This window comes from Acipenser ruthenus, chromosome 1 (assembly GCF_902713425.1).
Source record: "Acipenser ruthenus chromosome 1, fAciRut3.2 maternal haplotype, whole genome shotgun sequence".
NCBI lineage: Eukaryota > Metazoa > Chordata > Actinopteri > Acipenseriformes > Acipenseridae > Acipenser > Acipenser ruthenus.
Window position 1 is genome coordinate 53,579,103 of NC_081189.1, and position 26,560 is coordinate 53,605,662.

The window sequence follows — 26,560 nt, forward strand, 5'->3', positions numbered from 1 at the left end:
AAACGAGAAATAATATTAATTCCAACCGAAGCTATGCAACCTGGGGGGAGAGCACAAAGTCAGCCGACTTATGTTGCTGGATCCCTGAGAAGTAACGACTCAAGCTGCTGGCTTCACTCGGGGCACAAGGTCGCAGAGGGACGTAACAAGCAACAGGCTGTAGTGCACACAATACGCTTAAATAGTAACTATTACAGCTATTACTTAAATATCACATATATTTTGTGTAAAAACATACAAAAAAATAGAGATAGAAGCAACAGTGTACTTATCTGAACAAGGCTCTGTGATCAGTTCAGTCTTGAAAGGAAAAATGGTGCTGAGATCTGCAAGCACTGTGCCTTTATGCCCTCGGGGGCGGGCCACGAATATTGATATACAATTCGAAATATACATTTCGTACTTGAAAGGGAACTGCACCCGGGCCAAGGCTTTAGCTATAGATATCAGCAGGACTTGAGAATCGTTGTATCCACTCAACGAGGGATGAAATGCATTTTATTTCGAGGCAAAGCAACGTGTAAGAGAGCCTAAATCAATTATTAGTGTGATTTGAACCGAGGCCCGTGCCTCGGGTGCCTCAAAGCTGGCTACGGCCTTGGGACTAATCCAGGATTGTGACCTTCAGTGTGAACAGTATTATCTCAACAGATCAACACAATTCTATGGAACATAACCACAGTGCAAAATGCATGTTTCAGGATAAAACACAAGATTATCACATTGTTTCCTCTTTCATCTGAACTGAAATATGACACTAAACAATGAACTAAATCATACTAAGAGTTAGTTTCTATTGATTTATTTAACTAGCTTCAGTTTCGTTAGGGTTAGTATCCTGGATTTAGTCTAATTTTAATATATCCAGAGAACTCTGACATACCTGTAGTAGTTAACTTAAGATGATTGTAGCCTGAGACTTTTAGTCTGTCACGTACTGTGATGCTATGCAAAAAAATAACTACAATATCTACTTAGTTAAAGGTGTTAAATTAAAAACATGTACTCCTCAAACAGCAAGATTTAACAACTAACAAGATTTTCTACAGCCCACAATATGCTATTTTAGTTCCCTGTTTTGTTCGAAGATTACAGCCTGTACTTAAGGGAGGAATTTGACAATGCTGTTGGCAGCCTAAATACAGGGCTTTGGGTATATCAACATTTTGTGGATTTTGTGGCCGATAAAGAGTGTTGAGTTTAAAATTGGGAACACAATACAACGATACAATGGTGATTAAATGAGCTGATGCTTCAGACACACAATTTTATAGCTGTTAATAGCTAAATACCATATAAGTTGCATATATGGGCTTCAACAGTGCCTATGGGGAATATTTTAATTGATTAGCAATTTTTTCAATGGGCTTATCCAGTTGATATTTATCACATGGCCGTGTAATACAGGAAACACACGCTCATTAATATCAGCTGCCCCAGCGCGAGCTGTCAAACAGCAATACATCTCCACAATTCTCCAGGGTGTACTTGATAAAGAAACCCCTTCAGAGCCCTCCGTGTCCAGTGAAAGTCAGGTAAATACAAGAGAAACACACGTTTCAACATTTGGGCCAAACTGTATTTTCCATGAGGGAGTCACCGTAAACTGCTATGAATCTGCCACCCAACAGATCTCCCATCCACATACGAAGATGCTTTGTAATACACTCTGATTTTGATTGAAAGTAAACCACTTCTCACAAAAAGGTACACAGAAATGTTAGCAAATACAAAAACCCTCGGAACAAACTACTGAACATAAAATGGCAAAATAGTTGTATAAAAAAATGTTAAAGCGCGTAATTTTAACACGCTCCCTAACCTTTTTTCAGGCTCCTCAAAAACAACAAGTTGTCACAGAAACCTGACGGCAAAAAAAAACCTCACATAATGCAAACCTTATTTAAAATTTTGTTCAAGTTATCCAAGTTGTTATTATTTTAAATACAATTATTTATGCAGTTCACTCTCTGTCTAATAACTCACTGACATAAACTAAGTAGAGTAACCCCCCCCCCCAACAAGCAGCACAGAACTTTAGAACTCTGGCAGGAAAAAAAGTTGCTCACCAGAGAATATAAAAAAAATACTACATGCGGTAGTTTGTGATAAATGATAATTTAATGTCCACCGTCGGGACGGGATGTTTAGATAAACCAGTCAGGCTTCGCCCTCCAGGCTTATGTAGCATTACATAAATATGTACCACCACCATGCATTATTCTCTATATATAATTTTGTTATCCATCACTTTGCGTTTGTGGAGATACCCCAAGCCAAGCGACTTTCTTGTATATTGCAAAATTCTAATATTCTAAACCTAACAAGGTACTTTGTCATTCTCATAATGAGCACATCCTATGTATTACCTCAAAACACACAACATCTATAGCTCCCTAAACAACCATATACGGTGTGACTGTGGGACCAACGGAACAGGTCACTGTGACCCCTTTATATGACACTGAATATGCCACCGATAATCTTTTATTAGGATGAGCACTCTGTAAATGAATGCAACTGTAAAAGTTATGTTATGTCTGTCTACACAAGACAGGCATACATAAACCAGATTCAGTCCTAGATATGGACTCAGATTTACCTTTTGTCTTTAGCAGCGTCAACTTTATTTACAATTTATACATTTTAAGAACATGAGGGATCCATCAAATGACATATCAAACTAATCTTTGGAAACTATGGTAAAAAGAATAAAAGTTAAGCATTTTTATTTTAAAATAAGAAATTTAAAGTTTAGATATACTGTTAACCAGTAGATGGTGTTCTAAGTGAAGGATGACAGAGTTGAAATGAGGGGGAAAAGTTATAATAAGCCATGTGAATTAAGATTTTTGAACGGTACACTGCCTTAAACACTTCCCACATCAGTTGCACACACAGTGTCTCCTCCACAAAATGCATTTATGTCTACCACAAGAGGAAACATAAATCAGCATTGACAGCAAGGACCTAGAAAACATTCACACACTTGAATGTTTTGAAATGCTTCAGGCCATGAATAAAGAAAAAGAAGAATCACACCTACCACATACCAACCAAGATCAATGTACTCTTACATTAAAAACGGTGTTATAGTGGAACAAAATATTTAGCGCAAATTGTAGATAATAAAACTGCAGTGTTGAGTATAACATGTTTAAGGTACAATAGGACAAGAACACAGCACATTTTTGAGAGAAACAAAAGGACAGACTAGTCTAACAGGTTTGAGGCAGTGGACCCCTATCAACAAACGAGTGGCCTAAACCCCAACTTAACCCTGAACTGCACTGATCCCTCAATGAAGATGCCTCATCCCCTGACACCACAATTCGTCCCTTTCCCATACCGATGCCAAATATGCTTTTGCATTTCATCTCATTACAGTGCCTTGCATAAGTATTCAACCCCCTTGAACTTTTCCACATTTTGTAGTGTTACAACCTGGAATTAAAATGGATTTAATTAGGATTTTTTTGTCACTGATCTACACAAAATAGTCCATCATGTCGAAGTGGGGAAAAAAATCTACATATTTTTCAAAATTATTTACAAATAAAAAACTGAAAAGTCTTGATTGCTAAATAAGCTCTGGTGCAACCAATTGCCTTCAGAAGTCACAAAATTAGTTGAATGGAGTCCACCTGTGTGCAATTAAAGTGTCACATGATCTCAGATTAAATACACCTGTTTCTGGAAGGCCCCAGAGTTTGTTTGAAAGCATATCTAAACAAACAGCATCATGAAGACCAAGGAGCTAGTAAAACAAGTCTGGGATAAAGTTCTGGAGAAGCACCAATCAGGGTTGGGTTAAAAAAAAATATCCCAAACTTTGAACATCCCCCGGGAGCACCATTAAATCCATTATTAAAAAATGGAAAGAATATGGCACAACCGCAACTCTGCCTAGAGAAGGCCCTCCACCAAAACTCAGTGACAAGGTAAGGAGGGCATTAGTCAGAGAAGCAACCAAGAGGCCAATGGTAACTCTGAAGGAGCTGGAGAGATCCACAGCTGAGATGGGAGAAACTGTCCATGGGACAACTATAACCCGGACGCTCCACAAAGCTGGGCTTTATGGAAGAGTGGCGAGAAGAAAGCCATTGCTGAAAAAAACCCATTTCAAATCCCGTTTGGATTTTGCCAAAAGGCATGTGGGAGACACAGCAAACATGTGGAAAAAGGTTATCTGGTCTGATGAGACCAAAATTGAACTTTTTGGCCTTAGCGCAAAATGCTATGTGTGGCGCAAAGCCAACACTGCTCATCACCCTGAGAACACCATCCCCACGGTGAAGCATGGTGGTGGCAGCATCATGTTATGGGGATGCTTTTCATTGGCAGGGACTGGGAAACTGGTCAGGACTTAGGACAAGATAGATGGAGCCAAATACAGGGAAATTCTAGAGGAAAACCTGTTTCAATCTGCAAGAGACCTGGGACTGGAGCGGAGGTTCACCTTCCAGCAGGACAATGACCATAAACACACAGCCAAAGCTACACTGAAGTGATTTACAAACAAGAACCTGAATGTCTTAGAATGGCCCAGTCAAAGCCCAGACATCCAACTTGACAGAGCTTGAGCAATTTTGCCAAGAAGAATGGACAAAAATTGCAGGACCCAGATGTGCAAAGCTGGTAGAGACTTACCCAAAAAGACTCACAGCTGTAATTGCTGCCAAAGGTGCTTCTACCAAGTATTGACTCAGGGGGGTGAATACTTATGCAACCAACAAATGTATTTTTATTTTTTGTTTAATTAACTTGTGTGTCACAATAACAAATATTTTGCACCTTCAAAGTGTTAAGTATGTTGTGTAAATCAAATGGTAAAAATCCCAATTAAATCCATTTTAATTCCAGGTTGTAACACTACAAAATGTGGAAAAGTCCAAGGGGGGTGAATACTTATGCAAGGCACTGTAACTTTGATAACTCTTAGGGAATTACTAGATTAGATTATTACCCTCAAAAACTAGAAAAGGTGTTTGCATAACACACCAGTTCACACCAGTTAGCACTGGCAAATGATTACTGTTAGATTACTGTTAATAATATAGTTCCATCAAATGTATTCGCCATGTACATTCATTCACTGAATCGGTCTCAAATGTGCAGTTTTTAAATGATCCCATGTTTTAGCAAACATGTACTGTATATGAAAAATGCACGTTAATAAATACATGTACCCTCCGAATGCCCTCCTGGGATTCCTCGACGTTGTTCTCAGCGTTGCTGGTTCGGTTGATCATCTTCCACATCTGGGAGTACATGCTGTCTCTCTCAAAAGGATTCATGCCTTTCGTCCTCACGTGGTCGTACACTGCAGAGTCCAGCACTGTGCCGTACGGGATGTCTGTCTGCTTCGAGAGGTCCTGTAGAGACCTGAGGAGGAGTCAGGGCTTCCATCAACAGTAAGCATACACAGAGCAAGCCAGGCAGCCCACCCTTTATAACGATATTCAATAATATAGGAATTTGGTTTATAAAGTTACTGGTGATTGTGCAATAATTCCCTCAGAATTAAAGTTTTAAATTAGGAAATATAAAAATGTATGGGAATGTATGATAAATTTAATAGCAAAGAGAAAACTATGCAAAGCAGTTTCCCGGGTTATAGCAGAAATTATTTTATTTTTTAAACCTAATTTCTCAATACCTTGTTTTGCCACTGAGATGTACAGGGCTAAATACATCAAAGTAAAAGTGGATAGGTATGGAATTTGACTTTTGTTTAACTTTGTTTTGTGCACATTTCAGCTTTTCTCAGAGTGTAGTTTAGTCTCGTACTTGCTATTTGAACATTAAATCATTATATATCTCCCTTGCATTCAAACAACTCAGTCTTATTTACTATACTCAACAGACTTTGCAGTAAACTGCAGTTTTTTCCTCTAATGTAATTTCCTGGTGAACCAAAAAGTGAAGAAACAGTTTCTCAAGCAGACCAGAGTGACGTGCAGGGCTCTGCAAGAACGCATCCACTTTGACAAGCACTGATGTAACACTGTTGTAGAGTAATTTGTTTCAAGTCATATTTTAAATAACACTTTGATATAGTAATTATTTCCCATACATATTTTAAACTCATTATTATCGAAATTATTTGCTGGACTATTTTTTAGATTGTAGCATTTTTTGTTTCTCACAAGCTGAAAAAAATGTTTGAATTTATCTGTAAATTACATTGTGGTCTATGATTTTATATGATTTGCTTAAGTGGTTTATTGTGTGAATATTTTCTTTACAAAATCATATGCACATACAAATATATACACTATAGAGATGGTGCAATCATGTGGAATAGTTTTCAACTATTAAGGGAAAACACACGCAATGATGTTTTTTTGTTAAACTATCAGACCTATAGATATTCCCTTCAAAACCTGTGGCATTAAACAACTGCATTAAGTGGCAGATCTAAAACAAATCTAAAACAGCATGTGGTTTAGTCCCTAGATTAGGCTCTGTTCTGGTATGCAAAGCCTTTTTTGCAACACCATAGGCATCATGTTATGGAATGCAAATATTCTGTGGATTGCACTCAACCTCGACATGGACCTCTCGGTCTGGGTTCACAATTTCACATGTGAAGTGGGTACACCTCTGTAGCAATAAATCACAATACAGTTACAATGATAATTTGATTGATGGTCATTTTGATACTAAAATCTCATTATCATCCCAACACTTATTAATGATAAAGGGTAAGCCTCAAAACCCTTGGCTTTCTACATTAAGCAAACAAAAAAATACTGCTTGAGTCCTTGACAAACGCTTCCATGAATCATTTGGGCCCTCATATTGTATGTAATCAGACAAGCATGTTTTGAGGACATAGGGAATTAATTGTTTAGCTGGCATTGTATTAATTTCCAATTTAAACAGAATGAAGAATGAATCTACATCATGTAATTAAGAAATTGCATCAGGAAAGAGAAAATATGGCCTCTGCCTAATAAAAATGTCAAGTGTCTGAGGATGAGATGGCTATTTTAAACCGTGCATAAAAATCGAACACAGCAGACTAGTTTTCTTTGAGTGATTCTGTTTTTGTCAGATCTGTTAAATCTGCTAAAGAAAAATATTAAGCAATATGTTTGTGGTGTGTTCATTCTTTAGGCAAGAGGCATATATTTTTCCAAGCACAACGAAATCAAAGGGAATGTATAGCCTAATGTCTATGGTTTTGTAATACTGTATTTAATTTATTTTTTAGTGTTCAATTTCTAGTTTAATAAGCAGTGCATGAATATACTACTTCTAGATAGAACAAAATACCACAGACTAAAAATAGCGTGGTGTTATACTGGTGGTTACAGCCGAGCCATTCTTGTGTGGATATTTACAGTTGTTTAGCACATGAACTACATTGGACATTCTGTGTCTCTGCTATGTCTCTCCATATATCTTGGCTCCAGTTATTCTCCAGCTTCATCCATAGCATGGCCGGGCTCTGCAGTTCCACAGAGTTAAAAGGTTGCCTTTTTGTGCTCTCAGAGTGGCTTGCATTTAGTCACTGAGAACTTTCACCTGAACTGATAGTATGTGGGTAAGCATAATGCTACAGTATAATTTAAACAGAATGACAGAAAACATTGGTCTTGTTATGGTTCTGCTGAAGGTAACATTCCCAATGCTGCTGTGGGAGCATGCCTGTTTATTTCATAGAGTATTGCAAGTTCTGTAAATAAACTTGCGTGCCTGCTCTAAAATATGGAATCATATTTTCTTTGAATAAAATTAAGATACATAATTAACTAGCCCACCATAAACATTAAAACAAATAATAAAACATTTAGAATACAGATGATTTACTATGAACAAGAAGGCAGTCTTTCTATCATGCAATTCTGATGACACCATATATCATAGTCTCTAACATTATCACATTTCTGACATGGAAACGGCTACAAAATAAACTGGTATAATTTAATAATAAATATCTTACAGGCTGATGGTTCTGATTTTTTTCATACTTATGATTACTAAATATCACCAGGGTTAGCAGTATTGGCCCTGGAAACAATGGTCAATGTGTCATTGACCATTTTTTTTACTCTGGTCATGCTTTGGTGCCAAAATGCCACAAAAGTTTAGCCAATTTGTAAATAAATGCTTCACCAACAGTATCTCAAAGTTTATTATCAGTGTTTGTGTCTGGTGTTGATTCACAATGTACCACATTATAAAAAAGTACAACTTTTGATTGATTATAGTGGTAGCTCGGCATGTGAAGCAAGTGAGGCTTTGTTCATTCACCTAGAATTTCCGTGTCATAGACTTGTATTTTTCATTGTTTTATTTGTAAGGTACTAGGAGTGTAATAACGCATTAATTGATTTCTTCTAAGTTTTAAATCGCCACTTAATATTTCTGCATCTGGAAACATTCAGTGTGTTCAGTCGTTGGTCAGTTGAGAGTGATATTAGCGACAATTTCATTATCAAGTTTGCTTCAAAGATTGAGATTCGCTTCAGAGTTTCTTCACTTCAGATTTTTTTTTTATACTTCTATATGACATTCCTAATTAACCAGAATGTCTGTCTGTAAGTAATTACATTGAGAATAATGCATGGGATAATGTGTGATATGAAAACTGAATGTCCACCCGAGGGGTGGGATGCGACATAAATGCAAGCATCCCACACTGAGGGTGGGCATTAAATTCTCATTTATCACACACTACCCCATGCAGTATTTTTTATAATCTCTGGTGAGCAATTTGTTCTTGCTCCCGCCTCCGCCACCAGAGGAGCAAAAGCTACCTCCCAAGGGTCAGTGCCTGCCATCACCTCCCAAGGGTCAATTCCTGCCCTGTCCTGCAACACCTAGGGCTGCTGAGCCTGCAAAGCCCGAGGAGGCCGGTTCGCGATCGCCCGGGGAGGCCTGCGCGTCACTGCCCGGGGAGGCCTGCGCGACACCGCCCATGGAGGCCAACGCGACACTGCCGGAGAACAAAGTGGCGCTGCCCCTGCTGGAGTGTCCCACACTGAGGGCAGCATTACCACTGCCAGCACCACCATCACTGCGTAGTCCGTAGTGCCACAGCTGCCAGCGTTCCCACTGGCAGCATTTCCGCTATCAGCATTGCCTCTGCCAGCGTTCCCACTGGCAGCATTTCTGCTATCAGCATTGCCTCTGCCAGTGTTGCCAATGGCAGCATTTCCATTGCCAGGATTGCCCCGGCTGGAGGAGCCAGCCTTGTCTGTCAGCATTTCCGCTGACAGTATTGTCACTGACAACATGGTTGCCCGTGGACCCAGTAATACCTCAGTTCCTGGCCCAGGACTAAAACTGAGACTTTTGGGCCTATAAGGGGGGCTGTGGCCTTTGAGGCTGTGTCTGATGTGCACTAAAGGGTGCATATGTGACAGGGTACACCCCACCCCTGGGCATATTTTGTATTATTTTGTGTTATTATTTCAAATGAATGTTTGGTGTACACAGTGTTTTTTAGGTCTGCAGGGAAGGATTGATTGCATTCCCTGCCAAAGCAGTTTACTTGCAGACTGTGCCTGGGCCTGACTGAATGATTAACAAGCAATCAAGCCAGGCACAGCAGCATAAAAGGCACAAATCTCTCACTCGAGGTTGGGTGTTCAGAGGTGGAATGTAAGCTAAAGAGAACTGAAGAATTCGCATCAGCAATTCACTCACAGTATTATTGTATGTCTCTTCCTGATCTGACATCACCACAAGCCTTCGTGGTCATGTGTTACAGGGGTGTGCAATTCGTATCGCCTGACACCCGGGAAAAGATTTGTGTGAGGGACAGTTTTGCCGTTATACTTTGTCTGTCGGACAAGTAGTTTTTATTTATTTATTTATTTTTCCTATGTTCGTTCTGTTGCTAGATAGATACTAAGGGGTATATTTTTAGAGAGCCACGCAAGTTTCTGAAAACTGAATTGCGGAACCTACACAAAAACATTTAAAAATGTGTTTACGTCCCACCCCTACACTTCTGATTGGCTAGCTGTGGGAAAAGCTGATCTTCTATTGGTTACAAAGAAACCCAGAAATGGCTGCCAATGCACAGACTAATCTTTTAAATTTCAGGTATTATGTGTATATTAGCAAATAAGTGATGCTGCTTTCTTAATGCATGAACCTTACATTTAAATGCAACAATCTAGCAAAGTTACAACAACAACAACAACAAAAAAACACACCATAGTCACTAAGGTATTAACGGATTATAGAAAATCGTGTTGTGTAATTTATGAAATTATTTCTGAGCCAACTTTGTGGTCAAGTGTGTACAGTACTTGATGTTTTAAAAAAAAAAAAAAAAAACACGTGAAGTTTACTGTTTAGAAGCATTTCAAGACAAACTTTCCCAGGCAAAAAATGTAATTAATTTTTTTCTTTTGATTTTAGTGTTGCTAACCTAGTTTGCTATTTACCATATTTACATTTTTTTTATATATATATATTTAAACGCTATATTACTTTGTTTTACTAGATTTTAACAATAGCTATATTAGTTATTTCTTGGATATGCACAATCCATCGATTTGTGAAACTATTAAAACATGAAGATCGTCAAATATGTTTATAATGATAGAAATTAAATACTATGAGATTATCTGTACAATATATAGTTAAGGTTGCAATGTTCTTTCCATTATAAGCCCGTTTTGTGCAGCTCCAAAAGTGGGGTTAATCCAGTTTTGTGTTATTCTGTCCAGTAGTTTTTGTGCTACAGCACTTTTTCTCGTAAATTTGGTGCTGGGAGTGTTTTTTATTATTCACCTGTAGGTAAAAAACTACTGGACAGTTACTACTCCCATTTGGCAAGTTACTGCATCTAAGTAGTCTTTAGTTCCTTTTGTGGGTAGGGAGGTTTAAAAATGTGTATTTTAATATAAAAAGTACTTTTAAAAACAAATGCTACGCATGCGCAGTTGTACGATTTGGTAACCGCTTTTCACAAGCGTAACAAAGCATCATATTGTACTTTCACAGAGTAAGTAAATAAATAATACAAACGTGTCAGTCAGTCAGTGCGTTTACATGAGCATACGAACATAAGTTTTTGGAAAACAAATTTCGATATCAAAAGTCATATAAACACAGTTTTCGGAAAATGTATCAACATATTCCGATAGCGTACTGCACTTGTGCAAACTTTGACCTCCATTCCTGCACACGAAAACAGAGAAAATAATAATAATCTGTAGGCAGTCTGCATGCATCCATTTGTCTAGTTAGGGATAAAGTAATACATTTGGTAAAGTCTGTATGTATTTGTTAATAGCCCATACTGAAGCAGCAAATGTTTATATGTCAATAGAATATTTAAATTAAATACGGTACTGTATGAAGTTGCTATTTATGCCGCAACTGGAAGTAGACTACAGGGTCCACTTGGATTAAACCGAAAGAACCTGAACAGACCACGGATGTTTTCTGAGAAAACCGCATTACTCATGGAATACTGAGGTAAACGCTTATCAACACAAACTAGTTCTTCATAAAATCAGGATCAAAATTAATTAATTAATTAATTTATTTTTTATTTTTAACAGATCCATATTCTAATACCGCTCCTTTGGGTTCAAATGCTTAAATAAGTTTTGCACTCAATTGTAATATTTATACTCATGTGCATGATACTGTATATGCGGTATGCTGTATGGAGTATTATACTGTATATGTTTCACTAATAGATGATAACTAGCATACTTTTGCAGTTGGAAAATTTTGCATAGAAAAACAAAGCTGGTCTCATTACTGGATTGCTGTAGTGTATGATAAAGTCATGTGCATAGGGACAGATTTTTTCATAAAGACTGTAATAAGCCAGTTGACACATTTCAGTAGCTGATCTCACACTTTTATGTCCCTGACCCTGGGTGAAAAAACAAAAAATGTGTTGGGATGCAGTGTTTTACTTAGATCTCTTAGAACAGTCCTGTTTCACCTGCATTATACCAGGCTGGTTGCCTTTTTTGTCTCCACTTCATGGGTTGCTGTACAACATATTTCCTTCCACGTGTGTAGGACTTAAAAAATTGATACTGTAGTAGATTCAGGTAAAAAAAAAAAGGAAATTCAGTAACAAAAACTTTGTTAAAATAACGTTAAGGTTGCAGTTCAAAATTCAGGAAATAGGACGTTAAGGCACACAACCTTAACTCGCCCCCTATTATGCCTATGCGTCACATCAGATATGATGTCATAGACAGCAGTAATGACATCAGCAATGACCAATCACATGACAAATGCTCCACCAAGACTGTCCAGAAGGACATTACCTGTGTGTGTTTGTTGGTCTGCAGAATATTGTGCCGTCAGCTGTTTTTAGGAACTCATATGACAATAACGAGACAAAACAGCAGTTTGGTCCTCATTCTCCATGGCACTGTTTTAGAAAAAAAAAAAATCTATCCTTTTACTGAGTGAGATACATATTGAAATGCATTTTGGAAACCAATGGTCTTGGATAAATGTGGCAATTTCATATTGCAGTTCAGTATTTGCATAGTGGCAAGTATGCCTATTTTTGCATTGGAAGTAACAGCAGTAATTATGCAACACCTATATCATGTCTATAGCCAGTTGACACCTCTTCAGACAGCACCTGTAGAACTCCTCTGTTTTTCCCCTGGGACACTATCACCCTTCCTTAAATGCATTTTATTTGCTCTTATCTGCCCCCTATTTTACTGCATTTAATCCTGTACTTCAGAGTACTGTACTCTGCCAAATGTTTAATCTGTAGTATTTTGTATTTAATCATATCCTGATGTGACTATCACTGTTATCTGCTGTATTATTGAATTGTATTTTGTCACAATTGTACTTGCTTGAACCAAAGTCATTGTATTTATCTTGCTCTTATTGTATTATTACTTGTACTGTAACACTTGAAATGTATTTGCTTACGATTGTAAGTCGTCCCTGGATAAGGGCGTCTGCTAAGAAATAAATAATAATAATAATAATAATAATATAGACAATAGTGCAAAGAGTGACCCGAGTGACAGTGAGCGCAAGAAAGTGTCTTGTTCTGTCTATGATTTTGTCTACATTGGCAGAGTGATTTTCATACAAAGCATGATAGCTACAGTCCAGCACAGACAAACTGTTTCCTACTATAATGTTATTCTGGGCAGTCTGGTAGAGCATTTGTCCAGTGATTAGATATGCCAACATTCATGTCATTGCTGATGTCATTATGATGTCATGTATGACATCATATCTGATGTGACGCATAGGCATAATAGGGGCGGGTTAAGGTTGCGTGCCTTAATGTCCCATTTCCTGACTTTTGAACTGCAACCATACAGTTATTTTAACAAAGGTTTTGTTACTGAATATATATATGTTACTGAATATATATATATATATATAGAACCAAACTCCCTACTGCCCTAGACCTCTACCACTCCCTCCTCTCACAATAACACAAAGCAAATTAAATATCAATTTGCTGAAGCGGTTTTTACTTTAGCCAGCAAGGTGTTCACTTGTGGCAGCAGCAATGCCCTAGCAAAAGCCACAGGGCAGTGACGTCAGCTCCCTGGCAACAAGCCTGTTGGGAGTGGATTCTTTCAATGCTGCGGGTTTGGGCATTTGAGAAAAGAGAGGAAGAATTAATTGGAGACTGAAGTTGATGAGAAGCAATTACCCTCCGCCGTACGAATTAAAACGGTGTGCTGCTTTTTATACGAAAAATGAGAAAAAGCAGGTTGCGTAGAGAATTTATACTGGACCCTGACGTCCCCGATAAAACAAGGGAGTGGTTGTACAGCCTATTTGTTTTTCTTTGGATCTCTCGCTATGTCGCGACCCTCGATATATAGCGGATTTATACTGGACCTCGATACATCGAGTGGGTGGTGTGTATGTATAATTATATATATATATATATATAAAATACAGACATGGCAATGTGTTTATGTATTAATTAATTTATGTATTTATTTTTCAGTGAGAGTAGTGCAGAGGAAGAATGTTGTCCGCCCCCCCCCCCCCCAAAGAGGAAAACTAGCTGTAAAATGTTGTACAATGTTTAAAACAAAACTATATAATAGAAATGAACAAAAGAAAAAAAACATATTTTGTCTTTGCTGAATTAGATGGAACCTACTGTAAAATACTTTGTGCATTGTGGTAGAAAAACAGTACAAAACGCAGAGAAACTTGACAATACGCAAGTCCTTTAGAAATCTGGGGTTCAGCAGTTACAAAACTGAAAGAACGTCAAGAAAAATCTGAATTCCACAAAGCAGCAGTAATAGTTGGCAATTAATTTGTATCTGTGATGCAACAAACTAAAACACCTGCACATCAGGAGTTCAATTCAGCTTATAGAGAAAGAGTGGAAAAAAACAGGCAGAAGCTAAAATACCTTAAACTTTCAGCTTTTTACAAAAGATTTGGGTCACTCTTAAAACAAACTTTGGTGGTTAAATGGATGTTTTGTTGCCGTTGCTCCTGGTCTGCCCATTCTTCTCCTCTGGTCAGTCTGCCTGCCTGCCTGCTGCCACTGGACCCACCCCCCTGTGCAGCTGTGTGATCTGATGCAGAAGATTTATAAATGCATCTTGACAATTCCTTTTAAATGTGTCCAGGTACGATGGTGTCATGTCTTCTGCAGTGCCCAGCATTGTTTTAAATTGTTTCTTAACACTGGCCCAGTAGTTCTCCACGTTGTCCAGCTGTAAGCTACAAAGTCAGTTTGATAAGTAACCGGGTATTCCATGCAAATAACGTCTTTCTTGCCATTGTGAAACTGTAGCACAAATCTGGTATGGATAGCACCTGCCTCCCACAGACCCTGGTGTCCCCCCCAGACTATCTATATGGCATTATGTCTTCCAGTTTTTGAGCCTCCATGACACATAATACAATCACATATAAGATGGTCGAAATTTTCACAAACAAATAAAATACATTTTCCAAACATCATTCTTTTCCAATCGAACCCGGATCTGGAATGAAGTCGGCAACGGTTGCTATGTGATGTAATTGCTCGCACTCAGAGTCTCAAGGCATCGGCGACATTCATTCATTTATGATTGATAGTTTATTGTTGTCCAGTGATTATATCGACAACACATAATTACATTGCATTATATTATTTATATAATAATCAGTGGCGGCTGGTCATTAAGGGCTGGAAGGGCTAAGCCCCTCCAGGAACATTACTCCAACGTGTTAACTTACACCTGCTCAAAAGACTCGATTCGAGTCCCGGCCCAAAGGTCTCCACTCGACACGAGTCATAGTCTTTAAGATAAAATAAATTACACGATCAGTTTCGTTTTCAATAACTGCAACCCATTCTTCTGATGTATACAAGCCCTGCCTCTTTATGAGAGGAACATGTGACAACATAGAGACAGAGAGAAGAGTGTCAGCAGCATGGAAGGTAAATCAGGAGTACCTGCGCTCGTTGAGTTCGTACGAACTATGGAGTAGACAGGGAGAGAAATAAGCAGTCTGCATCCTGCCAGCACTGAGAAATGCCAAAGTAAAATAAACTGTGTTAAAATAACTGAAATCGTTGTTGGCTTTTTTATTATTTTTTACCAAGTATCAATAAGAAATTACTTATTTGGTGGGTCAATCAATAGATTTTTATTAGAGCTGTCACTCGATTAAAATATTTGATTGGTTAATTTATGGGCATTAGTTGATTAATCAGTGCACATTTTAAAATAAAGGTATCAGTCTTAAAGTGGGTCCTGCACAGTAATACTTTTGTACCAGTACTTACGTAATGCGTTGGAGCGCTTCATTGTTTACTTGCAAAGAATGTCGGCACCCGTCCGATGCAAACTTATCTGTCACAGCAGCACTCTTGCCAATTCTGAAATCGTGTGCTATTTTATTCCTATTAACGTCCTTTCCAGCAGTGAAGAGACATCTCTATTTTTTTTTTTTTTTTTTTAATTGTAAACACACTTGCTGTAGCCTTTTGCATTGGCACTGTCTACATGACTGATGTTGATGAAACTTTGATCAGGGCGGGTAAGCAGTCAGGGCGGATGTGACATTTTATAATGTGAAAAAATGTTTCTCCGATCAATTCATTAATTAATTAATCGGCTCGATTAATCTGTTAATCGGAGCAGCCCTAAAACTTAAATGCAGTAGAAAAAATAGGGGTTCAGTGTTTGTTGTCTGGTTTAATGTATATTGATCTAAAGTTATATTATGTTTAAAAAAAAGTTTTAGAAAACAAAAAAGAACTGGCAAAAAATTCATATTTTGCTAAAATTGTTGTTTTTAAAATCCAAACTACCACTTGCGAATCCATGTATAAGCTGTACACGAAAATTTAACGCACACGAAATTTAACATAAAAATGCACTGTACAAGAAATTAACACACAGAACAACCCTCTGGAACTTTAAAATTTGTATTAATATTTTTACAATCCAGTATCAGCCTTCTACATCCACTAGCATGGCAGCACACGGTACAGATGACAATGAAGCTGTTGCACAGTTATCTATCTTTGTTTTCCAGAATTCCTGAATTGAGTTAATCAGCTCTAGACGTGTTTGATTAATTTAATTCACAGGGCGGGAGCCAGACTACTTGTAGTGATGTCGCCTGACTTCTTGGAGAGCTGCCCACCGTTAGGACCAAGCCCTCGGCAGGACGAGGTCCGTGGGCTGCGTCGTGATGCAGCTAACTGTATGTCCCCTCAGGGACATACAGTTAGTAAAGATTGAAAACATATAGAAGGGGAGTCCCCATCGTAGGAGTGGTCCCCGCCATTTGGGAGATCCAACATATGAAAAGAGGGGACCCCCTACACATAAATAGAGGCTTGAGAACCTGAAAGGAAGAAAGAAAGTGGATCTCTCACCTTTGGTGGCCCCGGCGGAAGGGTCGTCCCCACTCCAGACATACTAGCAATAGACTGATGTGCAGAAGATATCTCAGATGGGGAAGAACGTATGTATGATTCAACTGCTGATGAGGTCCAGTGCACCATATTTTTAATTAGATGCTGGTTAAACTTTGCTCTTGCTGCTGATGTGGCTGCCCCGATTCTGAATGAATGAGGAGTATAGAATTGAGGGGGAAGTCCTGCTCTGGATACCAACATGGACAGATGAGATGTGAACCAATGTCTGGATATAACAGTCTGGCTTGAATTGATGAACAAGGGGTCAGAATTTGAAATAGGTTTGCATTCTGCAATATATTTCTGCATAGAAGCATATGGGCATAGAGGAGAGTCCATTTTTGATAGCTGAATAAATTGACCTTGCCGAAGCTGATCCGTTTTGGAAATGCGCAGGAGAGGATAAAGTGGGACTCTAAGATTAACATGAGATCACTGCAGTGAATACCCAACATAGGAAAGCTGGCAATAGAAGGAACTGCATATTCAGAGCCTCTTAAAAAAAAAAAAAAAAAAAAAAAAAAACGAAAAATGCAGTTAGACATATAGGGCAGGATTTTCAAAAGGTCATAAATCATAACTCCAGTGTTAATGAAGAATTCGGTATGTAGCATTGATTTTGTCTTTTTCAAATGGTTGTTATGACTTTGCAGTCCATTTATTAAGTGCGCGTCAGGTCCAATTTATTTTCACACGCGCAGTTAATTTTAGACGCGCTGTTTAAAAGTATTTTTTTTTCACAGTCAAATGGGTCTAAAAGGCCTGCATATCAACAAAGCACTCACTAGGCATCTACAGCCCTGCCCCACCCTTTCGTTCGCTATCGCTTTCACATATGCTAATAAATAAATAATAATAATAATAATAATAATAGTCATACATACCGATCGATCATCTCCTGATCATTCATTTTATCACCAAACTCCTCAATAATGCAATCCAAGTCATTATTTTATTACTATAACATCTCAAAAAAGCTCTGCAAATGTCTGTGATATTCTCTGAGCGCTGATGCAGTACCATCCATCTTGTTTCCTTATGACCGTCCCTATCTGATCCCAGGGGCAAGTATAACTATTCATGAGATACGCCCTTTTTTTTTTTATCGGCTTGTCTCGGCTCCTGTCGCTCCCACTCAGCCACTGAATGGTTTTTTCGGCTTTTTCCGGAGAAAAAACGACTAGAAACCCGTTTTTTGTGTTTTTTTGATGAAGTCGGACAGGGTCCGACAATGGACCTGATAGGAACAATTGCAATGTCGGACCAGGTCCAACAATGGACCGCAAAGGGTTAAACCCATTTGACTGTGGAAAAAGCATACTTTTAAACAGCGCGTCTAAAAATAAATTGGACCTGACGCGTCTGACACGCACTTAATAAATGGACTGCAAAGGGTTAAAGGTCCACGGTTTCTCCCTTGTGTTTTGTCTCTATATTTCAGTGACTTCACGATTCCTTGGCCTATTTATAAGCAGATTTTGTTATTGACCATATGGATGCCTTTTCACCAATGCCCAATTGGGTTGACGTGCCTGAGACGTGCTGAATAAATGGACTGCAAAGGGTTAAATGTTAAATACATGTTTTTTTTTATCCCTAAACAAAATTAATCACACCTGTGATGTTGACACACCAACTTTCTTTGCAATAGCAGTCTGAGAAACCAGACGGCTCCTCCTTCTCAAGAGCTCAATATGGTTTACACAAGTCACAGTGTAATCACGTACTCCCTACACTGTGCACTGAAAAGCGTTCTCCGTTCATCCTGGAAAAGCATAACAAGTGCTCTGGCTTTTCTGTTCCATACCACATCATGTATCAGTATTGCTGTGTTACCTGTTTGACAATTGGGCAATAATCGTTACACTAACAGTGCACTAGAGCAGACATTTTGAAAAGAGCTGTGAAACAGACTTTAAAGTTATAAAATGTAAAAAGTTGTCAGGATGTTAACAATAAAAATCTAAATTAAATATTTTATTCCTTTTTAATAAACTGGCTAATGCAAGCAAGAGAAGTGGCTGATAGCCTGTCTTTAGTAGAAACTAAAAGACATAGGTGTATTTCAGGGTGCTGGAGCAGGGGCTCCTCCCTTGTGTCATTCCGCTAAAATATCTGTCAGTCACCCTTTAATTACATGTCAGTGAGCCAATTTAAACAGTAAGCAGTTACCCAGTTTCTTGTCTTGCTTTTCAGTTTGCGGTTACTACGCAGAATTGCAGACCCAATCTTAAAACAATCGGTTTAAAATGACTACTCACCCGAGGTAGCTTTCGTTCCTCAGATGAAGAAATGTTCTCTTTCTGGCTGTCTTCCTTCAACAAATAATCCACCGCAAAAACTTTCAAAAGAAATCTGCCCATCCTGCTTCTCCTCAATCTGACAATGCTGCTGCTTCAACCTCTGCTTATCCAGCTGTGCCTGTGGCCATTCCTCTTCGCCGCTCTAAACGCATCAAACCTGATTCTCCAGTGCAAACTTTTTACAAGGACTGACAAACTCCTGAAAGCTCTGTTCAAAAAAGGAGTGCCCATTGAAGCAGGGAGCGATTGGGCTGCTTTTATGTGTTTCATATTGCACTACCATATCAGTCGAGCCTGTCTTTCCTCCTAAAAAAGTATCAGCAGATATCCAAACCTGTCATTCATTCCATTCTTCAGCGTCGCCTGCTTTTTCAACAAGCATTCTCATGGAAGACCCATCCAATATTCTGGTGGCAGACAGCTGTGCAATAATTTCAATTCCTCATACTGCATTTCCAAAGAATGCTGTTTTTTTACACATGTGCAGTTTCTGTGGCGATGCTCATTCACGTTCCATCTGCCCTCTTCCATCTAAAAGCCGTTCATCATTACTAATTGTATCAACATCCTGGCTCTATCAGATGCTCTTCAATATCACCTGATTGTTTTTTTGTTAATTATCTAATTTTTGGTCTTATTAATGGTTTTTCTACTGGTTTAAAATCCATCCCTTCTTCCTCTATTACTTGTCAAAAGCTTCAATCTCCTATAAAAGAACCAGAAGTCGTCGATTCTCTCATCAATTCCGAGATCTCAAAGGGATTCATGGAGGGCCCATTTTCAGCCCCTCCCTTCCCTCAATTCTGCATCAATCCTATTGGAGTAGCTACAAGGAAAATGCCAGGCAAGAAGCTCCTCATCATTGACCTTTCTGCCCCTTGCTGCTCTTTTATCAGCAGCATTAATTCTCTCATTGCCTCGGATCAGTTTTCTCTTCATTACATCACCATATCTGATGCTATCCATCAAAATATCTGGACGGGGTTCCTGGTTAGCTAAAGCAGACATTTCCGATGCCTTCAAAATCATGCCTATACTTCCTTCTCTCCATCATCTTTTTGGTATCTGTTGGAAGGGGCAATTTTACTTCACTACTAAACTAACTTTTGGATGCCATAGCAGCCCTAAGATCTTTAATTCACTCTCCGAAGCCCTCTGCTGGATTCTACTCAATATTAATCGCATCCCCTTTCTGCTGCACTTGTTGGATGACTTTCTCCTTATATCTCCTCCATCAGCCCCTCCAGCTGAAACACTCTTAGAACTCAGGTACCCCTCTCAGAGGAGAAAACCATCGGTCCAGTTCACTCTCTTGAGTTCCTAGGAATAACTGAATACTATTTGATTTGAAGCCCGACTGCCTCCCGATAAACTGGAACACATTTGCTTTCTCATTCAATCCTTTGAGATCAACCACTCCATTTCTAAACGGAACCTTCTTTCACTCCTGGGACATTTCAATTTTGCAATTTGCATCATCCATCAAGGTAGGACATTTATTTCTTGTCTTCTCGCTCTCTCTAAAACAGCCAAAAATCTCACCTCTCACATTAATTATAGCTGAAGCCTGGAAAGACATTAGGATGTGGTCCTCTCTCCTACAGCACTGGAAGAATCTTCCTCTGTTTTACGATGACTTAATTTCTGCCCCCCATGACCTCTCACTCCATACGGATGCTTCTTCTATCGGTTTTGGTGGAATTTTTCTTAATTAATGGATCTCAGATTTCTGGCCTCCAGAAATCAAAAATCTTCCTCCTCATCTTAAATCCACAGCCTTACTTGAGGTATTCCCTACTGTTGTTGCAGCCTATCTTTGGGGCCCATTTTGGCAAACAAAATCTATCTTCACCTCGGAGGACAACGCAGCTCTCGGGCAGCTGATAGGCAAGCCCGCAGGCGCCCGGCCAGACTACAGGGATCGCTGGTGCGCGGTGAGCCGAGGACACCCTGTCCAACCTATCCCTCACTACCCCCGGGCGACGCTCGGCTCGGACTCGAACTAGAACTCACAACGTCCAGACTATAGAGCGCACCATGCACTCCGCGTTTTTTCATCATGCATTTTGAACCAATAAAATGATCAGAAAATGTTCCAGCCCCCATCCCATGGTCCATTTGTTGCAGGAAAGGGTCCCAATCACAGCAAGCTTTTTTAAATGGTGAAAAAAGACAATAGCTTTTCAGGGCACCTCGAAGAGTTGGATGTACCAGGTACGTCCTAAGGGTACTGAAGTGGTACATTTTTTGTGATAATCAATATACTGTTCATATTATTAATAAAGGCCGTTTCTCTTCCTCTCTAATTATGCAACTTATTTGCCGGCTAGTCTGGATTTCAGTCATCAATCATTTTATTTTGAAAGCCCAACACCTTCCAGGTGTCACTAATAAAACACTGCTGATGCTGTTTCTCGTTTACAGATCACTCAATTCAGACGTCTGGCTCCCTCAGCTCAACCTTTCCCTCTATCCATTACTCCATTATTGATATGATTTCTGCTCAACAAAGTATTGCTAGCATGCCCGGAGTGGTGGCCATCTCTCCACCAGGACCACCAGAGGTTTTCTCCCACAAATGGGTGGTTAAATTTGTTAAAAAAAAAAAAATATATATATATATATATATATATATATATAATTGTAATAAATCATTAACTATGATTTCTAACTAAAAATTGTCTCTCTTCTTTGCATTGGGTGCGCAGTTCTGGGGAGCCGGGTGTACTCTTTTGGGGGCAAGTGAAGCTCACTTCCTGACCTTAGAGGCCGACTATGTTATCTCGCCCTCCGAGAGGAAGGTTCCTGCTTGTCAGAGGGGATCCCTGGCCAAATGCTTTAATTACATTTCATTTACCATTCTCCTGTTTAAGTCTATTCATTTGCACCCGTGCCACTCTCCCTCTGTGTTTATTTATTTATTCTCTTTTCCAGCGCTTTTGTTCTACCTGCATAGATCGCGAGGCTCTCCATGCAGCCTCAGAGCATCAGTCAAGTCTGAACTCTCTCAACTGGACGTCTCCGTAAGCCAGGGAGACCTTAGTTTGTCCTCTATCCTTCCTTAGTTTCCCCCTTGGGGGATATTCCTTGCTTCCCGGCCTTAACCCTTTGCGGTCCATTTATTAATCGCACGTCAGGTCTAATTAATTTTCACACGCGCAGTTAATTTTAGACGCGCTGTTTAAAAGTATTTTTTTCCCACAGTCAAACGGGTTTAAATGGCCCTGCATATCAACAAAGCACTCACTAGGCATCTCCAGCCCCACCCCACCCTTTCGTTTGCTATAGCGTTCACCTATGTAAGAAATAAATAATAATAATAATAATAGTACCAATACCAACATACCAATCGATCATCTCCGGATCACTCGTTTTATCACCAAACTGCGATCCAAGTCATTATTTTATTACTATAACATCTCAAAAAAGCTCTGCAAATGTCCATGTTTTCTGTGCGCTGATTCAGTCAGCCAACTTGTTTACTTACAACCCACCCAGTTATCTGATACCAGATACCATGTATGACTAATCATGAGATACGCCTTGTTTTTTTTTTACTTGTCTCGGCTCCTGTCACTCCCACTCAGCAATTGAATGGTTTTCTCGGCTTTTTCCGGAGAAAAAACGACTAAAAACCCGTTTTTTGCGTTGCTATAATGATGTCGGACCCAGTCCGACAAAGGACCTGTGAGGAATAATTGCAATGTCGGACCCAGTCCGACAATGGACCGCAAAGGGTTAAAGGTCGATCGGTTTGGCCTCACCTCGGGGAGGGCGGTTCTCCAAGTAGTCAAGGGGAAACCCCTATTCTGTTGCTAAGGTCACAAGCAGGTAGTCTTTATTCTAGTAGCCCCTTTACACAGGCCTGGCTCCTGAAGTGATATATAAATAGGATTCTTAAATTCTCAAAAAATATCTAATTAGTAGGTTTGCACTTTCACAGTGCTGTGTTTAAAAATCTTTGAAGGATTTTCTTGGCAGTGTAAAATAAGCACACCCCTACTCTTTAAATGAGTGATTTTAAGGCTCTCCTCTGCGCTTCCCTGGCTCTCCTCTGCGCTCCGCTCGGCAAGAATCACACTGTGATCTGCTGAAAAGAAATGGAAGAGAACCAAACTCCCTGCTGCCCTAGACCTTTACCGCACTCTCCTCTCCTCCTTCTCCTCTACTCTCTCCTCTGCTAAATGTGCTTATTTCCAATCTGTAATCCAAGCCTCCACTAACAACCCACGTAAACTATTCTCTACCTTCTCCTCCCTCCTCAACCCTCCCCCCCTCCTCCTCCCTCCTCTATCTCCCCTGATGACTTTGCCTCCTTCTTCTCTTCTAAAATCTCAGATATCCGCAAACTCTTTAACACCTCTCCCTCCCCCGCACCCCCTCCCGCTCCAACTCCTACACCCACTGCATCCCCTACTAACTCACCCTCCTTCTCCACCTTCTTGCCCCTCTCAGACTCTGACCTCTCCTCCCTGCTCCAGGGTCACAAACCCACCACGTGTGCCTTGGACCCCCTCCCCACTCACCTCTTTCAAGCTGCTGCTCCTGCTCTACTCCCCTTCATCTCCTCCCTCCTCAACACCTCTCTAGTTTCTGGTATCTTTCCCTCTGCCTTCAAAAAAGCCTCTATCACTCCCCTCCTCAAAAAACCTACCCCCGACCCCACCTCCCTCCAGAGCTACCGTCCTGTCTCCCTCCTACCCTTCCTCTCCAAAACCCTCGAGCGGACTGTACACCGCCAGCTCTCTGCTTTCCTGTCCAACCACTCTCTGCTTGACCCTCTCCAATCTGGCTTCCGCTCTGCTCACTCCACTGAAACCGCCCTCCTGTCTGTCACCAACTCACTTAAGTGTGCCCGAGCTGCCTCTCTCTCCTCTGTCCTAATTCTCCTCGACCTCTCTGCTGCCTTTGACACTGTTGATCACTCTATTCTACTATCATCTCTTGCTGACCTGGGGATCTCTGGCACTGCTCTGGCCTGGTTCTCCTCCTACCTCTCCAACCGCACTTACCAGGTAACCTGGCGTGGAGCAACCTCCACACCTCACCCTCTCTTAACTGGAGTCCCCCAAGGGTCAGTCTTGGGTCCTCTCCTGTTCTCTCTCTACACCCGCTCCCTGGGCCCCCTCATCGCATCCTATGGTTTCTCATACCATTTCTATGCTGATGATGCTCAGATTTTCCTCTCCTTCCCCACCTCTGACTCCACCATCTCCTCCCGTATCTCTACCTGTCTGTCTGCTATTTCCTCCTGGATGCACTTGCATCACCTCAAACTCAACCTCTCTAAATCTGACCTCCTTTTCTTTCCCTCCTCCTCCCCCTCCTCTGATCTCTCTATCTCTGTTCCTCTGGAATCTACCACACTCTCTCCCTCTTCCTCAGCTAAGAACCTTGGAGTCACCCTGGACCCCTGCCTCTCTTATTCCCAGCACATCTCCACTCTGGCACGCACTTGCCGATTCTTCCTGAGCAACATCCGAAGAACCCGACCCTTCCTCACCAACTATGCTACCCAGCTCCTGGTCCAGGCCCTGGTACTCTCCCGCCTAGACTACTGCAACTCCCTCCTGGCTGGCCTCCCTGCGTCCGCCACCCGTCCGCTCCAGCTCATCCAGAACTCTGCTGCCCGCCTGGTGTTCTCTCTGCCTCGCTTCGCCCACGCTACTCCACTACTCCGCTCGCTCCACTGGCTCCCGATCACCGCTCGCATCCAGTTCAAGACTCTTGTACTAGCCTACAGATGCCTTGACCAGACTGCACCCAGCTACCTCCAGACCCTCATCTCTCCCTACACCCCCACTCGACCTCTCCGCTCCGCCTGCACTAGAAGACTAGCTCTACCTCCGCTACGCTCCCCTGCCTCCAGAGCCCGCTCCTTCTCCACCCTTGCTTCGCAGTGGTGGAATGACCTTCCTACAGATGTCAGGACTGCCCAGTCCCTGACCACATTCCGGCGCCTCCTCAAGACTCACCTCGTCAAAGAGCACCTGTAGAACTCCTCTGTTTGTATCCTGGGACACTATCACCCTTCATGTAAATGTGCTTTATTTTGCTCTTATCTGCCCCCTATTTTACTGCATTTAATCCTGTACTTCAGAATACTGTAATCTGCCAAGTGTTTAACCTGTAGTACTTTGTATTTAATCACATCCTGATGTAACTATCACTATTTAATCATATCCTGATGTAACTATCACTATTATCTGCTGTATTATTGAATTGTGGTTTGTCACACTTGTACTTTGCTTGAACAAAAGTTATTGTATTTCTTGCTCTTATTGTATTACTTGTATTGTAACACTTGAAATGTATTTGCTTACGATTGTAAGTCGCCCTGGATAAGGGCGTCTGCTAAGAAATAAATAATAATAATAATAATAATAATAATTATTGATAAAATGACCTAAAGCATTTGTACACATTAAAGTTAATGTATTAAAATTTATGAAAATTCGAATTGGTGGCATGGAGCTAGAACTAAGCGATCTAGATAGGATAGTTAATGGCATCCAACAGAGGAAAAAAGTGATATTAACGTTTTGTTTTAATATGGAAAGCTGGATTGCAGGGTCACTTAACCACATCACTGCTAGACATCTCAGATATGATTTTCACAATTATAAATGTAATTCAAAATGATACAAAAAAAAAAATCTTCCATCTACTTAGGATCAACATACATAGATTTAAGTAAGTTACCGCCATCTATATTAACTTAACTGTTTGTTTAAGGATGTGGGTATTTAGATATTTAAAATAATAGCAAAACTAAATTAATTTCAATTTAATTTCATAGAAGTAACTTCTGAATACATTTATTTATTTATTTATTTTCTAATTAATTATCTGATTATACAGATTGTTTTTAATGGTCAAAGATTCATAATGAATTCAAGTGAAACACTATTATGTTAGGAAGGAATGTGTCAGCCAGGTCACTTCCTTACCCTACGTTTACTCATTTTGTACAGAGTACTGTACTGAACTGTATTGCTTTCATTTAATTGTGTTATATCAACTAACATTTAAAGTAGAAAATGTAATTAAAAGCAAGCTTTATCTAAAAGCAAAAAAGTTTCAAATACAGCAAATTTATAATGCACTCCGAAACACAAATTCCTGTGAGGATTATGATCAATCCCTGGATTACTCTAAAGCCCCTTTCACACTGGCACTCCTGCCTGGGTCACAGTCCCTCGTAGTGTGAAACCACGTACCTGGGTCGTACCTGGGTTGACCCAGGTCGCAGTGACCCACCTCAGGATGTGGATCGACACACTTTGACCCGGGTTGAGAGAGAAAAAATTAATTATGGGAAAGTTTCACTTGCGCAAGGAACATTTCTGTTTATTCTGTTTAGCCATATTTTTGTTGATTG

At 40.0% G+C, this 26,560-nt stretch overlaps 1 protein-coding gene across 1 annotated transcript in view; it reads right to left on the reverse strand.

Moving 5' to 3' along the window:
* LOC117421151 (glutamate receptor ionotropic, delta-2-like) overlaps nucleotides 1-26,560 on the reverse strand; it is a 662,598-nt gene that overhangs the window by 49,071 nt on the left and 586,967 nt on the right. Inside the window, exon 13 of the mRNA XM_034035144.3 lies at nucleotides 5,190-5,385. Within this exon, the coding sequence (XP_033891035.1) occupies nucleotides 5,190-5,385 (196 nt within the window). The remainder of the gene's footprint in view (nucleotides 1-5,189; nucleotides 5,386-26,560) is intronic.